This window comes from Callithrix jacchus, chromosome X (assembly GCF_049354715.1).
Source record: "Callithrix jacchus isolate 240 chromosome X, calJac240_pri, whole genome shotgun sequence".
NCBI lineage: Eukaryota > Metazoa > Chordata > Mammalia > Primates > Cebidae > Callithrix > Callithrix jacchus.
Genome location: NC_133524.1, coordinates 49,706,014 through 49,725,307, shown reverse-complemented (window position 1 = coordinate 49,725,307; position 19,294 = coordinate 49,706,014). Strand labels below are relative to the sequence as shown.

The following is a 19,294-nucleotide window of genomic DNA, read 5'->3' as shown; positions in this document are numbered from 1 at the left end:
GCCACCGAATGCCCTGTCGTTCTAGGATTTGGTTCTAATTCTGGTTCCTTAGCCAAGCCCCTTCTCAGCCCCTGTGGAGCCCTCTCCTCAAATCCCCAAGTGGTCCGAAAGGAGGAAACCTCACATTGCCTGTCCCCCCTATTCTTAGGACCCTGTTGTTTCTCCTTTCCCTGCCTCCGCCCAGGCTGGAGAATTGGGAGACCGGTTAGGCAAGGCCAGGGGGTGGGGCACCGGGTTGACTCCTTAGTTCATTAGTTATTCTCTTTTACCCCTCCACTCCACGGGAAGTGACAGGGACGTGTGTAATGGGGGCGGGAAAAGGTCCCTGGCGCCCACGATGGCCGCTGTCGCCTCCGTGCCTAATTAGAGACCCTGGCTAGGGCGCCCGAGTTCTGATTGAGGGCATGGGACCTCCCTCTTCCCAGCCCTGAGGCACAGTTAAGCCTGAGAACGCATAGGAGAGGCTCCCAGCCCTGGAACTGAGCTGGGGAAGCTGACCTGGAACTGGAGAGAGAAAAATGGGGGCGGGGGAAGGAAGGCTTTAAGATCTACTTCTCAGGACTTGGGGGGCTGGACAGCTAGGCTTATAAGGATGAGGAGAGAGAGGGGAGGAGGGATTTGGAAGCTGGTCTGGCTCTGAGAGGGGAATGAGAAGGGAGGAGTGCGTATAAGATCTACCTTTCTGGTGACTAGGGCCAGATTCCCAGGTTCCCAGGGAGCACCACCTGGGGCTGCGGGTGAGGTTGGCGACCATTGTTACAGCATTCATCCGGACCTCACCGGCGGGGAGGAGCCAAGAGGTGTCTTTAACCCCTCTCCCAAATAAGCATCCAAAATAAATCGACACAAAACGTCAACACAGCACCCTAGCGCGCCCCCCCCCCAAGTCCTGTCGGCCACCTCCGAGTCTCCCCCTCCTCCACTACAGAGCTCTCAAGCTCCAGGTCCCGTGAGAGGTCACGTGGCACACAGGGGTTCTGGGGGGTGTGCCTTGTGACGCCCCGCTCCAGCTCAGAGCGGGAAGTCAGGGTCCTTTCCCGCGGGGCGCCCCGGGCTGCGTGCAGCTCACCTCTCTCTAGGCAGGGGGCGCCAAGGCCGCGGAGAGACCACAAGGCCGGGGGTGGGCCCTGTGGGGCGCGCTCCTCCCACGCGGGTGTCAGATTTACGGAACCGAGCTCCCAGGCCCGACGCGCGGTGGCCTGACGGTCTCGAGGATTACATTTGCCAGACCCGGCCTGGCTTGACCCTGCCCGGGCGCGCCATGTTCTCTCGTGGGTCCCGGAGGCGCCGCTCGGGACGTGCGGTGAGCGTGAATCAGGGCAGCAGTGGGGGTTGGGGGTAAACTGAGGCCCGGGCGAGGGGGCAAGGGATAGGCATAGCGAACAGGCGCCCCACAGAGGGTCCGGAAATCCCATCCTCAACATTCCCAGACCTGGGGTTGGGGCTGCTGGAGGCGAATGGATGAAGGAAGGATGTAGATCTGGTGGCCCAAGCCCCCTAATCACCTCTACGCACACCTTCATCAGCACTCCTGGGACCTGGGGGGCACCCCTTTCTTGCGAATTGTGGAGGGACTTCTGAGGGCCACATGGGGCCTTAGGTTGAGCAGGAACCTCCTGAGCTTCTTTTTTCTTTTTCTTTTTCTTTTTTTTTTTTTTTTTTTTTTTTTTGACGGAAGCTTGCTCTGTCACCCAGGCCGGAGTGCAGTGGGTGTGATCTCCACTCACTGCAACCTCCACCTCCTGGGTTCAACCAATTCTTCTGCCTCAGCCTGCCATGTAGCTGAGATTATAGGTGCCCACCACCACACCCAGCTAATTTTTGTATTTTTAGTAGAGACAGGATTTCACCATGTTGACCAGGCTGGTCTCGAACTCCTGACGTAAGGTGATCCGCCTGCCTCGGCCTCCCAAAGTGCTGGGATTATAGGTGTGAGCCACCGTGCCTGGCAGACCTCCTGGGCTTCTAAAACAAAGGACACAATACCTTGGAGGAATGTGGATGGAGGGATGGAGTCCTACACTCTTGGAATGCCAGAATGCTGAGGGCCAAGAGACCGGGATTTGGGGGAACGAGGCTTCCAGGCTTCTGCCTGAGGAAGGGAGTTTTTGACTTTTTAGATAGGAGGGTCTTTCACTTCCTTTGGAGTGGGTCCCCGACCTGGGAATGTGGGATCTGGGTTTGGTGGTCTGGAGAAGGACGAAATAGCCCTAGGATAGGAGTGGTAAAGGCCAAAATTTCTTGGGGTGGGGGTTTCTTAATGAAGCAGGGCCTCCTGAGATCCTGGGGGAGGGTCCCCAGTTCCTTAGATATCAGGGCTTGAGGCCAGGGTTTGGGGGAGGAGCTCCTGAGCTTCTGAAGAGAGGGGCAGGGTTCGTGTGGGGATCTCGAAGAAGGATGGGGTCTCATCCCCTACCCTGTGGAGCTGGAGTGCTGCTGGCAGCGTAGGTGAAGAGGGAACCGAGATGAGGCCTGGGAGAGGATGCCCAGAGTAGGGGCTCTGTGCTCTGGTGGGGAGAGTACTCTGAATTCTGGGGGAGGTGATTGAGCCCTGGAAGGATCTAAGGCTGGTGGGAGGTGTCTGAGGCTAGGGGCAGACGGGGGGGTGGGGTCCGAGGCCAGTCTAGGCAGTGGAATTCCCCGAAAAGGGGACATATAAAGAGGTAGCTTCAACTGCCCCGCCTCTGCCTCGGTTGTGTCCCGCTCCCCCGCACTCCGGGCGCTGTCCCAGCCTGCCCAGCGCTGCCCAATTGAGACAGGCCCCAGCGTGCGGTCGTGGGCAATGAAGTGGAGGGGCGGCCGTTGACTTCTTCCCTGCTCCCGCGCCTCACCGGGCACTGGGTCTACCCCCGCTCACTGCAGCCTCCAGAGGCAGAGGACCCAGACCGGGGCCAGCCCTGCAACTCCTGCAGGGAGCAGTGCCCCGGCTTTCTGCTGCACGGCTGGAGGTAAGTGACGCCCCCAAAGGGCCTCGCCTTTGTCGGAGCTCCGCCTTCGCGGGGGGGAATCCGGGAGGTTTATCCCACGCCCCTGAGCTTGAGCTCCGCCTACAGAGGGAATCTCAGTTGGGAAAAGAGCCTCAGGCTCAGATTCAGAGCCCCGCCCCCTGACTCATTCCGAAAAGTAGAGTTCCCAGGAAAGCTCCACCCACCACACAGCCCCGCCCCCAGAAGAGTTCTCCATAGCCCCTGAGTCGCAACCCTAGAGAGATTCTTCATCCCTAGCTCTGAGCACCGCCCACTGGCCTCCAGCACCCCTCTTAGACTCAGACCTCCCAGGCCCAGCGTCCTATCCTCCTACTGGAGCCCTGCACCCAACAGACAGAGCCTACAGTCCCCAGACTCAGACCCTACCCACAGGCTCAGAGCCCACAAGTTCAGAGCCTCATCACAGGCTAGATGCCTGTATCTAGTGAAAGTTCCCGCACAAAGCGTCCCACTCCCTGCGACCTGTCCTCTGGCTCACAGTCCAGCCATACCCTGGTTCATAGGCCCACCTCCTGCAGCCCCGCCCCCAGGTGATAATCTGCATGTCCCCACCTGGGCTGCCGGGGGGTTCGGGTGGGCAACCCCTTAGTAATTGACCTCCATCCTCGGCCCCTCAGAAAGATCTGCCAGCATTGCAAATGCCCACGGGAGGAGCACGCAGTGCACTCAGTGCCTGTGGACCTGGAACGAATCATGTGTCGGCTAATCTCGGACTTCCAGCGCCATTCCATCTCCGACGATGACTCAGGCTGTGCATCGGAGGAGTATGCCTGGGTGCCCCCAGGCCTTAAGCCGGAGCAGGTGACCAGAGGCCAGCCCTCCACTCTTGCTGTCCAGTGGGTGCACACTCATGCTCACACACACACACTCATGTGGGAACCTATTTCTGGAGCTATGCTAGAGTGTGCAGTCAGATGAGGATCCTTCTGGCCCTTCTGTGATGGAGGAGCAGTCAGCCCCCCCACACCTTGGATGATTGAGGGACCAGTTCCTCAGGGCCTGTTCACCCCAATCCTATTCTTTTTGTTTGTTTTTGAGACAGTCTCACTCTGTTGCCCACCACAGCCTCCCGCATAGCTGGGACTGCAGGCACATGCCACCATGCCTGGCTAACTTTTTTAAGCTTTTGTAGAGACAGGGTCTCCCTATGTTGCCCAGGCTGCTCTGGAACTCCTGGCTCAAGTGATCCTCTTGCCTCAGCCTCCCAAAATGTTTGGATTACAGGAGCAAGCTACCATGCCTGGCCCCACTCCCTATCCTACCCTTCCAGCACTTCATTCGCCACATGACTTCATTGAGTCACTCAACACATAGTTATGGGACACCTACTGCATGTGAGACACTGTTCTAGGCCCTGAGGACACAGCAGTGAGCAAAACACTTTCTGGGAAAAGAACACAAAATAACATATCTGCCCAGGGGCATGGTGGCTCACACCTGTAACCCCAGCACTTTGGGAAACTGAGGTGGGCAAATTACTTAAGACATGGCAAAATACCATCCCTACTAAAAGTACAAAAAGGAGCCAGGTATGGCAGTGTATGCCTGTAATCCTAGCTACTCAGGAGGCTGAGGCAGGAGAATTGCTTGAACTCAGGAAGTGGAGGTTGTGGTGAGCTTCGATCCTGCTACTGCCCTCAGCCTGGGTGACAGAGTGAGACCCTGTCTCAAAAAAGAAAAAAAAAAAGGCCAGACACAATGGCTCATGCCTGTAATTCCAACACTTTGGGAGGCCGAGGCGGGCAGATCACCTGAGGTCGGGAGTTCCAGACCAGCCTGACCAACATGGAGAAACCCCATCTCTACTAAAAATACAAAACAATTACCTGGGCATGGTGGTGCATGCCTGTAATCCTAGCTACTCGGGAGGCTGAAGCAAGAGAAGTGCTTGAACCTGGGAGGTGGAGGTTGCAGTGAGCCGAGATCGTGGCATTGCACTCCAGCCTGGGCAAGAAGAGCAAAACTCTGTCTCAAAAAAAGAATAATAACAATAAATATACATACATATATAATATATATACATATATATATATTATATTATATATATGGGGGGGAGAGGAGAGACAGGGTCTCACTCTGTCTCCCAGGCTGGAGTGCAGTGGCACGATCACAGCTCACTGTAGGCTCAACTTCCTGGGCACAAGTGAGCCTCCCACATCAACCTCCTGAGTAGCTAGGACTACAGGCATGCAGCACCACACCCAGCTAATTTTTGTATTTTTTGTAGAGACGGAGTTTTGCCATGTTGCCCAGGCTGGTCTTGGACTCCGGGGCTCAAGTGATCCTCCCCTCTAGGACTCCTAAAGTACTGGGATTACACCCAGCCTATATTTTGGAAGTAGAGCTGAAAGGATTTTGTTGTGGGAGTGGGAAAGAGAGAATTGAAAGATGCCCCCGAGGATGAGTGGATTAACTGGTGTGGGAGAGCCCAAGACAGGAGTGAGTTTGAGAGGTAAGAGCATGACATTGGTTCTGGCCATTTGGAGTTTGAGATGCCTGTTAGACATCTAAATAGCCACATTACCTAGAACTCAAGAAAGAAGTCACAGGGCTGGAGGTATGTGTTTGCCATAACGTGTCACAGGCTGGAGGTGACACATTAGCCAAGTAGATGATATTTACAGCCATGAGGTTGAATGTAATTCCCAAGAGACTGAATGTAGACAGAGGCAAGAGGACCAAGAGGTGAGTCCTAGGATCCTCCCACATTTAGGGGTCAGCTAGTTGAGGAGGAGCCAAAACAGAGACAGAGAAGGAGCAGCCAATGAGGGAGAAGGAAAACCTGGACTGTGTGTTGTCCTGGAAGCCAAGGGAAGAAAGCGTTTCCAGGAAGAAGGAGTGGTCAGCTTGGTGCATTGCTGCAGTCATTTAAGTCTGATGAAGTTGAGACCTGAACAATGATTTTAACAATGCGGATGTCGTAGATGACCTTGACAGCTTTGGAAGAGGGATAAGAGCGGAAGCCTGCCTTCAATAGGCTCAAGAGAGATTGGAAGGAGAGGAAGTGGCGTGAATACAAGTGCTCATAACTTTTGGAGGAATTTTCCCACAAAGGAAAAAAGAAAAGTGGATCAGCAGGCCGGGTCCTGTGGTTCATGCCTGTAATCCCAATACTTTGGGAGGCCAAGGTGGATGGATCACTTGAGGTCAGGAGTTGAAGACCAGCCTGGCCAACATGGTAAAACTCTGTCTCTACTAAAAATTAAAAAATTAGCTGGGCATGGTGGCATGACTGTAATCCCAGCTATTCTGGAGGCTGAGGCAGGAGAATCACTTGAACCCGGGAGGCAGAGGTTGCAGTGAACCGAGATCGTGCCATTGCCCTCCAGCTTGGGCAACAGAGCGAGACTCCATCTCAAAAAAAAAAAGTGGATCAGCAGCTGGAGGAGGAAGTGAGGTCAAGACATGCAGGAACTCTCAGCATGTTTGGGAGCTGAGGGAAATTATCTGCCTTTAGGAAGGGGAGGTAGGGGAGTCCAGAGAAGGTCCCTCCAGGTGCCTTTCATTTTCTCAGAGAAATGGGGACCTGACATCTCACTGCATCCCAACTCACCTCTCATTTGAGCTGTTTTCTCCCACTCCTATGTCCTCCCAGGTGTATCAATTTTTCAGCTGCCTCCCAGAGGACAAGGTCCCCTACGTCAACAGTCCTGGGGAGAAATACAGGATCAAGCAGCTGCTGCACCAGCTGCCCCCACACGACAGTGAGGTGAGGAGAGAGAAGACAGGAAGGGCATGCCAGGCATGGGGCACAGCCTGGGCCAATGCTGGGCAGGGTCAGAAGAGGAAAGGCGAGCTGATCGGAGGTGAGTGGTCCAGACAGGCAGGGACCATCATGGGACATTCCTTGACAAAACCACAGCTGGGGCTTGGAGGAAGAGGTGGGTACTTCAGGCAGGAGGCACCATCTATAGAAAGACCTAGAAGTAAACTTCAGGGCACCGATGAAGTCTGGAAGAGGGGTGGGGACAGATATTAAGGGAGGAGCCTGGGAGATGCCTTCTCTCTCCTCCCAGGCACAGTACTGTACCGCATTGGAAGAGGAGGAGAAGAAAGAGCTCAGAGCCTTCAGCCAGCAGCGGAAGCGGGAGAATCTGGGGCGTGGCATTGTGCGCATCTTCCCGGTGACTATCACTGGGGCCATCTGTGAGGAGGTGAGCCATGGAGGGCCTCAGCGAGTGAGCATTGCCTCTGCTCCAAGCCCTGAGGAGCAGGGCACATCTTCCAGGCAGTGGGAAGATGAGGCCTGCCACTGAAGCCCCAGTGGGCTGTCTCTAGGGTCCCTTCTGCTGGGCGGGGTACCTTCTCCTGGGTGGGGTCTCTTCCTCACATCTCACTGTTGGGCAGGGACTGTCTCTAAGGCAACCCCTAGTGAACAGGGACCTGTCCCATCGATCCCACTGTCGTGTGTGGTTTTCTCCCCTTCTGTGCAGTGAACATGGGGCATGGGCTGTCTCTTTGGTCCTCCTGTGGTCAGAACTTGTCCTCAAGAGCTGACCCACAGTGGCAGGGCCTGTCTGCAGAGCCCAGTGATGGGCAAGGCCTATCCTTAGATACTCCTGTTAGGTGAGATCTATTGCTAAGGTCCCAGTGGGTGGTGACTATCTCTGTGGTTTCCCCCACTAGGCCTGGCCTGTCTGTCTTCCCCACCCCTGAGGAGGGAGGCTTGTCTGTAAGGCCACCCACCATGGGTAGGGCCTGTCTCTGTGGCTTCCACCATGAGCAGGCTCAGTCTCTAAGGTACCTCCTAACCCCATCCCTGGTGTAGGCAGGGCCTGTCTCAAAGTTACCCCATGGGTGGGGCCAGTCACAAAGGTTTGCCAGGGGAAAGGCCCAAGTGTAACACACTTTGGTTGACCCCATCCATCTGACCATCTTGGTGACAGTGATGGTAACCATCTTGGTGCTTGTCTCCTGGCAGTGCGGGAAGCAGATTGGAGGTGGGGACATCGCAGTGTTTGCCAGCCGTGCGGGCCTGGGTGCCTGCTGGCACCCACAGTGCTTTTTGTGCACCACGTGCCGGGAGCTTCTGGTTGACCTCATCTACTTCTACCATGCTGGAAAGGTCTATTGCGGGCGTCACCATGCCGAATGCCTGCGTCCACGCTGCCAAGCCTGTGATGAGGTTTGGGCCTCCCTGCCCAGGGGTGGGAGTGGAGGATGGGTAGGGCCAGGGGCAGGCTCATCTGACAGCCACAGATGGCCTGTGCCCTCCAGATCATCTTTTCCCCTGAGTGCACGGAAGCTGAGGGCCGCCACTGGCATATGGATCACTTCTGCTGCTTCGAGTGTGAAGCTTCGCTAGGAGGGCAGCGCTATGTAATGCGTCAGAGCCGCCCCCACTGTTGCACCTGCTATGAGGCCCGCCATGCGGAGTACTGTGATGGCTGTGGGGAGCACATTGGTGGGTGAATGCGGTGGGAATGGACAGAGGGATGGATGGACAACTGGGCCACAGCTCCACCCCAACAGGACACCTCCTGTCCAGGCTGCAGGGTCCAGCCTCACAGGGTCTAGTGGGTGTTCTTTTATGTGCGGAGATGATAGATGGTAGAAAAGAAAGACATAAGACACAGAGATAAGAGAAGAATTCAGTTGGGCCTGGGGGGGTGGGAGGGCCACTGCTGGACTCCGCCCCTTGATAGCAGTGGTCCCCCCGGCCCAGCTGAACTCTTCTCTTATCTCTGTGTCTTGTGTCTTTCTTTTCTACCACCTATCATCTCCGCACACAGAAGAACACCCACTAGACCCTGGGGGGCTGGACCATGCACCAGGTCCCACCCTGCACTGTGCTCTGCGCTTTGTCCAGCCCCAACACTGTAGGCCTGTATGCTTGATTGCAAGTCCCACTCCCAATGTCCCCACTATGCCATGCTTTCTAAATCCCACCCACACAATGCTGGGCTACCACCACACGTCTAGACCCACCTCCAGAGGGTGCTCTAATTCCTGCCCCAGGGCTCCTCCTAAGGCTAGCCTCCACCACCCCAAGCTATGCCCTGTTCTCGTCCACTCTCCTGCATCAGCCTAGGTCAGGCCTAGCTTCTAGCTCACCCTACCCTGTGAGACCCACTCCTTTCTCATGAGGGCCACACCCCACCTTCCAAGCCCTGCCCCCACCAGCCAGGCCTCCTCTTAGGGCCCAGCCTTCCACTCTCCTTAATGTCTAAGCCTGGCCTGGATCTTAGAATCCAATGCCCACGCCGCTCTGGGAGAGAGCACCCTGTGAAAGAAAGGAAGGAGTGAGAGAGAGGTTCACCAGCCAGTCTCCAGGAGAGAACCAAAACCCGTTTCCTGCTTTCTCCAGAAGGGCCCCATTTGGAGGAGGAAGGTGCCCAGGAGTGCCTTGCCTCAGATTCCCCACCTCTTCCTGAGAAGGGACCCATTCACAAGGGGTAGGGGTATGCCCGGGGATTCTGATTCCATTTTTCCCCCTTGTTGGTCCCCACAGGCCTGGACCAAGGCCAGATGGCTTACGAAGGCCAGCACTGGCATGCCTCAGAGCGCTGCTTCTGCTGTAGTCGCTGCGGGCGGGCCCTACTGGGCCGTCCATTCCTGCCACGCCGAGGCCTAATCTTCTGCTCGCGAGCCTGCAGCCTTGGGTCCGAGCCCACCACTCCAGGGCCAGGCCGCCGCAGCTGGAGTGCCGGCACTGTCACAGCCCCACTTGCAGCCTCCACCGCCTCTTTCTCTGCTGCAGAGGGGGTGTTGGAGACCACCACCAAAGGCACCTGCACGGCGTCAGAGCCAGGTGAGCTAACCCTCCAGCCACAGCCCAGTCACCCCCACGTCCTTGCCCCTCCCTCAACGCTGGCCCTTCCCCCTTGACTCGCCAAGGCCCTTTCACCTGCTGTATCCCTGGGCCCCGCCCGCATCTCAGCCCATCCTCCTTCCCCACACTAGTCCAGACCTGGTCTCCATCCCAAACTACACCCGCCTTGAGAACCCTGGTTCCACCCTGACAATATATGACCGGTCCCCTACCTCAACTTGTCTCTGCTTGAGCACAAGTTCCTCTTCCTCTTCTCCAGCTGGTCGCACTTCATCTTCTGTTCCCAGGCCCCACCCCATTTATCGCAAACCAAATACTCCAGCCTATGCCACACCCCTTCCATCCGAAGCCACTCCGGGTACCCTGGCCACGCCCCCCAACCGGTCCTGTCTTTCTCCCTGTTCTTCCTTCCAACCCTCTCTCCACCCAGAGCCTGCTCCAGGCCTCACACTTCCCAGGCTCCCCACCTCCCTGCCCTTCTCCGACCCCTGCTCCCACTTTCCCAGTCTTAGTCGAGGAAAGAAGGCTCTTCTGTAGGCCTCCCCATAGGAGGGCGCCAGTGCGAGGGCAGATACAAGAAGTCGCTCTGTCTCCCCCTTTACAGCTGCAGGTCCGGAGGAGCCCTCCCACTTTCTGAGAGGGGCCCCCCACCGCCACTCCATGCCGGAGCTGGGGCTCCGCAGTGCCCCCGAGCTGCCCCCAGAGTCCCCCGGCCAGCCTAACCCGCGTCCCGATGATAGTGCCTTCGGTCGCCAGAGCACCCCACGTGTCAGCTTCCGCGACCCTCTGGTGTCTGAAGGAGGTCCGCGCCGGACACTGAGTGCACCCCCGGCCCAGCGCCGCAGGCCACGCAGTCCCCCACCCAGGGCCCCCAGCCGTCGCCGCCACCGTCACAATCACCGTCACCATCACCACCGAAACCCAAGCAGACGTCGCCACTATCAGTGTGACGCGGGATCAGGGTCAGATTCGGAATCTTGCTCCAGCTCGCCCTCCAGTTCCAGTTCCGAATCCTCAGAGGATGATGGCTTCTTCCTAGGAGAGCGCATCCCTCTGCCCCCACATTTGTGCAGGCCCACTCCTGCTCAGGACACTGCAACGGAGACCTTCATCTCCCCATCTTCATTGCTCCCCAGGGACTCTCGTCCGAGACAGGCCCGAGACAAGAACTGTATCTTGGCTTGAAGGCAGTACGTCCAGCAGGGGGCTCCATTCTCCAGTCAGAGTAGACCATGAGGCCCATACCCCCCACCCCCACACCACACCCTCACAACCTAAGTCATAAATCCTCTTCCTCCCTCCTTTGTCTGTTTCTGTTTTTGTTTCTGTATTAGAGACATGGTCTGCTCTACTGTCCAGGCTGCAGTGCAGTGTGTGATCAAGGCTCACTGCAGCCTCAAAGTTTTGGACTCAAGCGATCCTCCCACCTCAGCCTGCCAAGTAGCTGGGACTCCAGACTTGTGTCAGTGTGCCAGCTAATTTTTAAATTTTTTGGTAGAGATGGGGTTTCGCCATGTTGCCCAGGCTGGTCTAGAGCGCGTGGGCTCAAGCAATCCTCCTGCTGCAGCCCCCCACAGGACTGGGATTACAGGCATGAGCCACCTCACCAGGCTTCTCGTTTGTATTATTGAAGTAATTTAATATTTGCTGTAAAACAGGCCTGGCTTCTTTGCCTCCTTGCTCCAGCTGTCTCCGCTCCATTTCTCCCTCCTGATGCTTGAAATTTACCCACATTTGGTGAAAGGATTACTTTATTCATTATCATATATTTTAACAATATGTTTATTATTTATCCCTCTACAGAACCACCACACACACCGAGGAGATTATTTGGAGTGGGTCACAACCTGGGGCCCGGACTCTGAAATCGAAGTCTCCCTCCTCCCTCATTTTGTGACTTAGGTGGGGGTTATGGTTCAGGCAGAACTGGTATCTCCTATTGGATCCTGCCGAAGGAGGACCTAGGCACAAGCATAACGGTGGCCACACCCAGGAGGGTTGATTGGCAGGCTAGAAGACAAAAGTCTCCCAATAAAGGCACTTTTACCTCAATGAGGGGGTGGGAATTGGTTGGCTGGGAATGTTGTGGGGATGGAGAGGAGTATTTCAATGGAGGAGTTATTTGCAGACTTCAGAGAGAAATGAGGGGAGTTCACCTACGCTGGGCCATCTGCGGGGTCTGCAGGTGAGGAAAAGAGAGAAAGCATTGGCTGAATCTATATGCCCATTTTTAAAAACAAGATCCAAAGTCCATGAACATTTTATGCACAAGAATACTGAAGATTATGATACCTATTGGTACAAAAGCCCATAAGTACCAACACTGGACAGAGTTGGCATTCATGTCTTTAAGAGATTGCTTTCCTTCTCTCCTCTGCCCTCTCAGCAACCCCCTTGCCCCCCACCAACACACACACACACACACACACACACACACTTACCAGTGGGGGCTGCTGTATGTCTTGGCTGCCGAAAGGGGAAGGTAACATAGGCATCATAGCCAAAGAGACATGTAGCGATTAGGCCCAGTACCTGGGGGACAGGATCAGAGTCGGGGGGTTAGATTAGGTTGTCAGGTTACTCAGTCTCTTATCTTCTTGTATTCACCACCTCCAGCACCTGCCCCATGCAGATGGGACTGAAGCCCGAGGTTGGGAAGCCAAAGAACCCCAGTGGAGGCATCTTACCCCACCCTCCCTCCTCCTTATGCTTCAACACAGGGAGGTCACACTGTGGTCCTACACGTAGCACACACAATTTATACTACTTTTTTTTTTTTTTGAGAAACAGTCGCACTGTCACCCAGGCTGGAATACAGTGGCATGATGTCAGCTCACTGCAACCTTTGTCTCCTGGGTTCAAGTGATTCTCCTGCCTCAGTCTCCTTAGTAGTTGGGACTACAGGCACCCACCACCATGCCCGGCTAATTTTTGCATTTTTAGAAGAGACTGGGTTTCACCATGTTGGCCAGGCTGTTCTCAAACTCCTGACCTCAATGATTCACCTGCCTTGGCCTCAGCCTCCCAAAGTGCTGGGAATACAGGCATGAGCCACCCTGCCCGGCCCCAATTCCTACTACATTTGGGAAAAAGTTCTTGCAGATGGTAGTCTAGTGCATTGACAAAGGGGTCACCTGATTGTACTTCCCACCAAGGTCCTTGTGTCTGACAAGGGACCGCCTTCACAGCAAATGAAGACCTTGGGAGGTAAAACCAAGGCCTGGGACATGCATGCCCTGAGGACAAATGTGACTTGCTATGGATCACAGGCTTTCTGCTAGAAGCACGGACAGAAATGGCCCCTGGCTGATTCCTCAAACCCTTCCCTCTGTGCTTCAGAGCTGCTCCCATGACCTTTACCCCTGCGACGATTTTGGAGTGGTTTCCTCTCTCAACGAGGACAACAATGGAGGTGATCAGGTAGAGGATCGCAGCTATGAGGGTTCGGAAGAAATCCTGTGAAGTGTAGGGAGGAGAAGAGGGGAGTCAGCTTCCAGAGTTCCCCAGACAATCCTAATTGCCCAGACCCCTCCCTGGCCTTGCCATTGTTGACCCCTTCTCACACTCCAGGGCCAGTTGATGAATGGTATCTTGCTGTGCAGGTCACACATGTAGACAACAAAGAAAATAGCAGCAAGGATCATCTCAACCACGGACAGGGAGGAGTAGCCTGGTGTGGAGGCACTGAAGCAGATCAGGATCACCAGGCATAATATCTAGAAAAGGGAACATGGGAAAGGAGACCTAAGGGCTGAGGCGATCCGTTTAAATTGGGGGTCCCATATTCGTATGCCTACCAGGGCTGGGGAAATGACATATAATAATAGCTAAACACTTTTTGTGTGCTCATTGTGTTCCAAATTCACTTAATCATCACCACAATCTCATGCTGGGTACTATTATTACTCTAATTGATAGATGAGAAAACTGAGGCACAGAGAGGTTTAATGGCTTGCCCAGGTCACCCAGCAAGTAAGGAGTAGACTTGGGTGCCTCAGTTCCCTCCCCCTTTTCCTTCTAGGATATGGGCAGCCTGAGGGGAGTGGAGCTGCCAGGTGTTTTGCGAGCCCCGGTGACGCCGGCTTTGTGGCCTTGACCTAGGCGGGACACGCGGTTCCCCCAGCAACCCCTTTGGGAAGTGGTGAGAGTGACACCAGAGAGGCGGGACTCCGTTAAAGGCACCGCACCCCTTTTACAAGTGACTCAAAGGCAGCGCCCACTTTGAGGAGGGTGGAAACCCCGAAAAGCTAAGGACATCCCGCCCGGCCTCAGAAGGGCGAGGAAGAACTGGCAAAGGGTGGGGCGCTCTACACCGCGGGACTAGCGCGGGGGGCCCCACCCCAACAGGCCCTGCCCCTGGGCGCGCTGCCAGCCCGCCCTCCGGTGCCCAGGCCGCGCCACGCCCTGCCGCAGGAGGCCCCCACTTCCCAGCACCCCAGGACCCCTTCGATGCGTCCACTGATGAGTCCACACAGGCTCCCCCTACGCAGCCCTCCGTATGAGTTATAGGCTCCTTGCCTCACCCCGGGGCCACTAGATCTCAACTACCTTCTTTTCCAAACCCCACCGACTCGCCGTGCGCCCCGGGTTTCGGGCCTCCACCGTGAACCCACCCACCTGCACCTTACTGCCAAGCGCCCCGGCCATGTGCCCGCCTCACCCGGACCATCCGGTTCCGCGTGGTCCAGCCACCCCATCCCGCTTTTGCCCACGCGCCTGCCCCAGGACGCTCACAATCTCAGCAAACAGGAGGATTCCCTTTCGGGTGCGCGAGAAGTTAGTGCAGGCGGCCCAGCAGCCGGGGGCCGAGAGGCGCTCAGAATCCGCCATGGCATGGGCTGGAGTCCCTGGGCCCTCGAAGGATCTTCTCTTTTGCTCGTGGGTTCGAGGACGCCGCACACCCAGCCGTCTTGCCCGCCGTCTGGCCGGGAAGGGGGCCCCGGGGCGAAGGAGGGAGTGAATCACCGCGCAGAGCTGACGAGGGCGGGGCAGGAGGGGGCCGGGCCAGGTGGCTGCCGCCCCGGAAGCCCCCTCGCCCCGCCCGCCAAGGATACTCCCAGCCTGACGCACAGCCCCCAGGGCGCCCCACTGGCGGGATGCGCGGCAGCTCCAGGTATCATGAGCAGTAATAGCGGGACCCTTAGCCTTTTTGGAATGCAAATGCACCCGAGACAGCTTCAACTTAGAACCACGGGAATCTGCCTTTGGGAGGGAGTGACTCAGTTTCCTTAACTGAATAAAACGGCCGAGGCAGAGTTAAATCCGAAAGACTTGGGGCGCAGTACGTTGCCAGAATTCAGAACATTTTTGATTTCGGAGTCTTCCGGTGCATATACTCTCAGCCGGGGTTTGGAGCTGACGCGTTAAAAAAATTTTAAAAAGCCGGGCGCGGTGGCTCACGCCTGTAATCCCAGCACTTTGGGAGGCCAAGGCGGGCGGATCACGAGGTCAAGAGATCGAGACCATCCTGGTCAACATGGTGAAACCCCGTCTCTACTAAAAATACAAAAAAAAAAAAAAATTAGCCGGGCATGGTGGCGCGTGCCTGTAATCCCAGCTACTCAGAAGGCTGAGGCAGGAGAATTGCCTGAACCCAAGAAGCGGAGGTTGAGGTGAGCCGATATCGCGCCATTGCAGTCCAGCCTGGGTAACAAGAGTGAAACTCTGTCTCAATAAAATAAAATAAAATAAAATAATAAAAACAGTATTTATTCAAGAAAAAGCATGAAAGTTCACAATAACTGGTTAAGTAAGGATTGAAGAGTGTTCCTCAGCCAAGCGCGGTGGCTCATGCCTGTAATCCCAGCACTCTGAGAGGCTCAGGTGGAAGGATTGCTTGAGCCCAGGAGTTTGAGATCAATCTTGGGAACATAATCGTCTCTACAGATAATTTAAAAAATTAGTCTAGGCACGTGCCTGTAATCCCAACTACTCCGGACGCTGAGGTGGCAGGATTGCTTGAGCCCGGGAGTTCGAGGCTGCAGTGAACCCATGATCATGCCACTACACTCCTACCTGGGCAACAGAGCAATATCCTGTTTCCAAAAAAGGAAAAACAAAGAAAGAAAAGTGTTCCTCATTAGATCAGGTCAAGTTTTGTAACCAAATAGTGCCTAACTTGTCAGAAAACCACCAGTTTCCAGAGCTTTTTGTTCTCCAGAATTTTGGATAATGGATTGTGGACAGTGGAATAAACCTCTGAGCAGTGATGGGAATAAGAACCCACCCGTGTAAAGGCTGTGTGAGAACAGGGCTTGGTGAGCACTGAGCTGATAAGAAATAGGGCAAGCCTTGTTTCTAATGTTAGAGCCCAAGGCCAGGAGCAGTGGCTCACACCTGTGATCCTAACACTTTGGGAGGCCAAGGTGGGAGAATCACTTCAGCTCGAGTTTGAGACCAGCCTGGACAATGTAGTGAGAGCTTGTCTCTATTTAAAAAATATTTTTTTGTAATAGTGTTAGAGACCAGGGTCTGATTCTGTGCTCTGCAATCCCAAGGAAGTCCAGGAAGTCCTGGCCTTAAATGTTGGGCCTCAGTTTCCTGGTTCTGAAGAAAGGGGCCAGTCAGCACAATCGTACATGAGGAATAGGAAAGTTTATTTCTGGGGGATTGGAAAGATGAATGGACAGCTCCTGGGGTGCAAGGCTGGGTGACATTTGTAGACACTTTATTTATTTTTTTAGTAGAGACTCAGTCTCACTATGTTGGTCAGGCTGGTCTTGAACTCCTCCTGCCTTGGCCTCCCAAGGTGCTGAAATCACAGGCATGAGCCACCACGCCTGGCTGAGTGTGTTATTTTGAGCAAGTTATTTCCACCAGCTCAGCCTTAATTTCTTCATTTAAGACATGCATCTGGTCTCCTGAAATCAGAATCCCAGAGGTACCCCGAGGGACACACTCTCCAGACTAGATGTTGTTTTTATTCTTATCTCATTTGAAGTGGGGGAGAATCATAACTGGATGGCCAGGAGGATTCAACCCAAGGGCCTGCCTGCTCGCTCTGCCCACACAGGGCCCCTCAAAACTGAGGAAAGAGCACCCCCCTTCAGTCCAGGTTGCTGGAAGTGTGAGTGAGTAGTGGAAAGGTTGAAACATACTCTTCCCAGTGATGAGTATGTGCTTGCCAACTCTGTGAGGACACATCTGAGTTTCTGAAACAAGACAAACCTGGTTCCACCTCAGCGCCTTTGCACTTGCTATTCCCCCTGTTGTCAATGTCCTTCACTCGCTGCTTCATATACCTGGCTTCTGGTCATTCAGATCCCAGCTCAAGTGTTAACGTCTTCAAAGAGGCCAGAAGCTCACCATCATCTCCCACAATATAACCTCCTTCATAGCTTCATGGCTCTCACTTCTCTCTGAAATTGTCTTATTTTTTTTTTTTTGGATATGGAGTTTTGCTCTTGTTGCCCAGGCTGGTGTGCAATGGCATGACCTCCACCTCCCGGGTTCAACCAATTCTCCTGCCTCAGCCTCCTATCAGAAATTACAGGCATGTGCCACCACACCCAGCTAATTTCATATTTTTAGATGGGGTTTCTCCATGTTGGTCAGACTGGTCTGGAACTCCCAACCTCAGGTGATCTACCCGCCTTGGCCTCCCAAAGTGCTGGGATAACAGGTGTGAGCCACCGCACCTGGACTTTTCTTTTTTAAATAAGGTCTCACTGTCATCCCAGCTAGAGTGCAGTGGCAAAATCATGGCTCGCTGCAGCCCTGACCTCCTGGGCTCAAGTGATCCTCCCACCTCAGCGTCCCAAGTAGTTGGGACTACAGGCATGAGCTGCCACACCCAGCTATTTTTTTCAAATTTTTGTAGAGAGGAGGACTCTCTATGTTGCCCAGGCTGGTCTCAAACTCATAGGCTCAAGCAACCCACCTGCTTCAGCCTCCCAAAGTGCTGGGACTACAGGCACAAACCACGTCTGTCCTGAAATGGGTGTTGTTGTTGTTGTTGTTGTTGTTGTTGTTGTTTGAGATGAAGTCTTGCTCTGTCACTCAGGCTGGAGTGCAGTGGCACGATCTTGGCTCATTGCTGCAACCTCCGCCTCCCGGGTTCAAGCAATTCTCCTGCCTCAGCCTCCTGAGTAGCTGGGATTACAGGCACCTGCCACCATGCGCAGCTAATTTTTGTATTTTTAGTAGAGATGGGGTTTCTGCATGTTGGTCAGGCTGGTCTCAAACTCTCGATTTCAGGTGATCTGCCAGCCTCGGCCTCCTCCCAAGATGCTGGAATTACAAGTGGCCACTGCGCCCAACCTGGTTTTTTATTTATTCATTTTCTTGTCTTTTTTGTCTGACATGTTTACCCTCAGCTACACAAAAATAGAAATTTTATGTCTTGTTCCTCCAGCATCTCCACAGCACCTAGCACAGTACAATGTATACAGTTGGGGTTCAATGAATACTTGTCGATGCAAGTGAAATTAAGAGGACAGGTTTGGAAATCAGGCCTTGATTAAATCTTGCTTTGACCCTCTTCTCTCAAGCTATCTGTGCTCCCTGGGCCTCACTTTCCTCCTCTGTGAAATGAACATATTTGGATCATTGAGTGGATGTGCAACTACTGTAGATGAAAATAAATATTGCAATAAAGCCAGTAGCAAAGATAAAACTACCTGCATGCTGGCTGGGGTTACTATTATTAGTCTCCTGGGTGGGACTGTATTTATAGGACTGGGGCTCTTGAGCCCTTTGCTGACCTCTGAAGAACCACACCTCCACCAGGCTCTGAGTCAGGGGTAGCTGGAAGCCACCCTGGCACACTCTCCCACAGTGTCTATCTACAGCTCTAACCACTCAGTGTTCACCTCTTCACCCTCCAGCTCCCAGCTCTCTCAGCTTGTCTTCACCATTCCTCTTTCCTCTCCAAGGCCACCTGGACTCTCACACTCGGGTCCTTTAATTTCTTTCTTTTCTTTTTTCCTTTCTCTTTTATTTTTATTTATTTATTTGACACGGAGTTTCAGTATTATTACCCAGGCTGAAGTGCAATGGTGTAATCTCGGCTCACCACAACCTCCGCTTCCCAGGTTCAAGCTATTCTGCCTCAGCCTCCCGAGTAGCTGGGACTACAGGCGCATGTCACCACCCCTGGCTAATTTATGTATTTTTAGTAGAGACGGGGTTTCTCCATGTTGGTCGACCTCAGGTGATCCGCCAGCCTCGGCCTCCCAAAGTGCTGGGATTATGGGGGTGAGCCACCGCGCCCCACCAGATCCTTTAATTTCTTTCTTCCTTCCCCGTCTTCTCCCCACAGGGGCAAAAGTTGCCCGTTCCGTCAGACCACAGCTTCCCTCCTGGGGGGATGGGACCCAGTGCTCAGGATGTGGCGACAGCGGAGGTGACTGGACATTTCTGTCCTCTGCCAGCGCCTTCCTCGTGGCTACCCCGGTTGGAGTCCCGCTGGCCATATAAGCCCTGGCTGTGGGGCTCTGTTCCCAGGGTGAAGGAAACTCTGGGCCTCTCTCAGGGCCAGGAACGCCCAGTGTGTGGCGTGTGCACACAAGCCCGGCTGCAGTTCTTCACCATGTAC

The 19,294-nt window shown here is 54.5% G+C and overlaps 2 protein-coding genes across 3 annotated transcripts; one reads left to right on the top strand and one right to left on the bottom strand.

The window, feature by feature from the left end:
• The first annotated feature begins 1,155 nt into the window (after positions 1-1,155).
• Positions 1,156-11,059, top strand: PRICKLE3 (prickle planar cell polarity protein 3). 2 transcript variants are annotated; one of them, XM_035289709.3, is made up of 9 exons: positions 1,156-1,303; positions 2,863-2,948; positions 3,605-3,788; positions 6,583-6,696; positions 7,004-7,141; positions 7,909-8,112; positions 8,205-8,391; positions 9,439-9,738; positions 10,364-11,059. In XM_035289709.3, exons 1-9 carry the CDS (start codon positions 1,262-1,264, stop codon positions 10,942-10,944), a joined length of 1,836 nt encoding a protein of 611 aa, XP_035145600.1. In that variant the 5' UTR covers positions 1,156-1,261; the 3' UTR covers positions 10,945-11,059. The 2 variants fall into 2 exon arrangements, with proteins under 2 accessions (XP_035145600.1, XP_035145599.1); XM_035289708.3 differs by having other exon boundaries at positions 8,187-8,391.
• Positions 11,060-11,523: 464 nt separating this feature from the next.
• PLP2 (proteolipid protein 2) lies at positions 11,524-14,692 on the bottom strand. Its single transcript, XM_002762856.7, has 5 exons — positions 14,494-14,692; positions 13,323-13,475; positions 13,120-13,215; positions 12,201-12,291; positions 11,524-11,938 (listed from the first exon to the last, which is right to left on the bottom strand). Exons 1-5 carry the CDS (start codon positions 14,587-14,589, stop codon positions 11,916-11,918), a joined length of 459 nt encoding a protein of 152 aa, XP_002762902.1. The 5' UTR covers positions 14,590-14,692; the 3' UTR covers positions 11,524-11,915.
• Between the last annotated feature and the right edge of the window lie 4,602 nt (positions 14,693-19,294).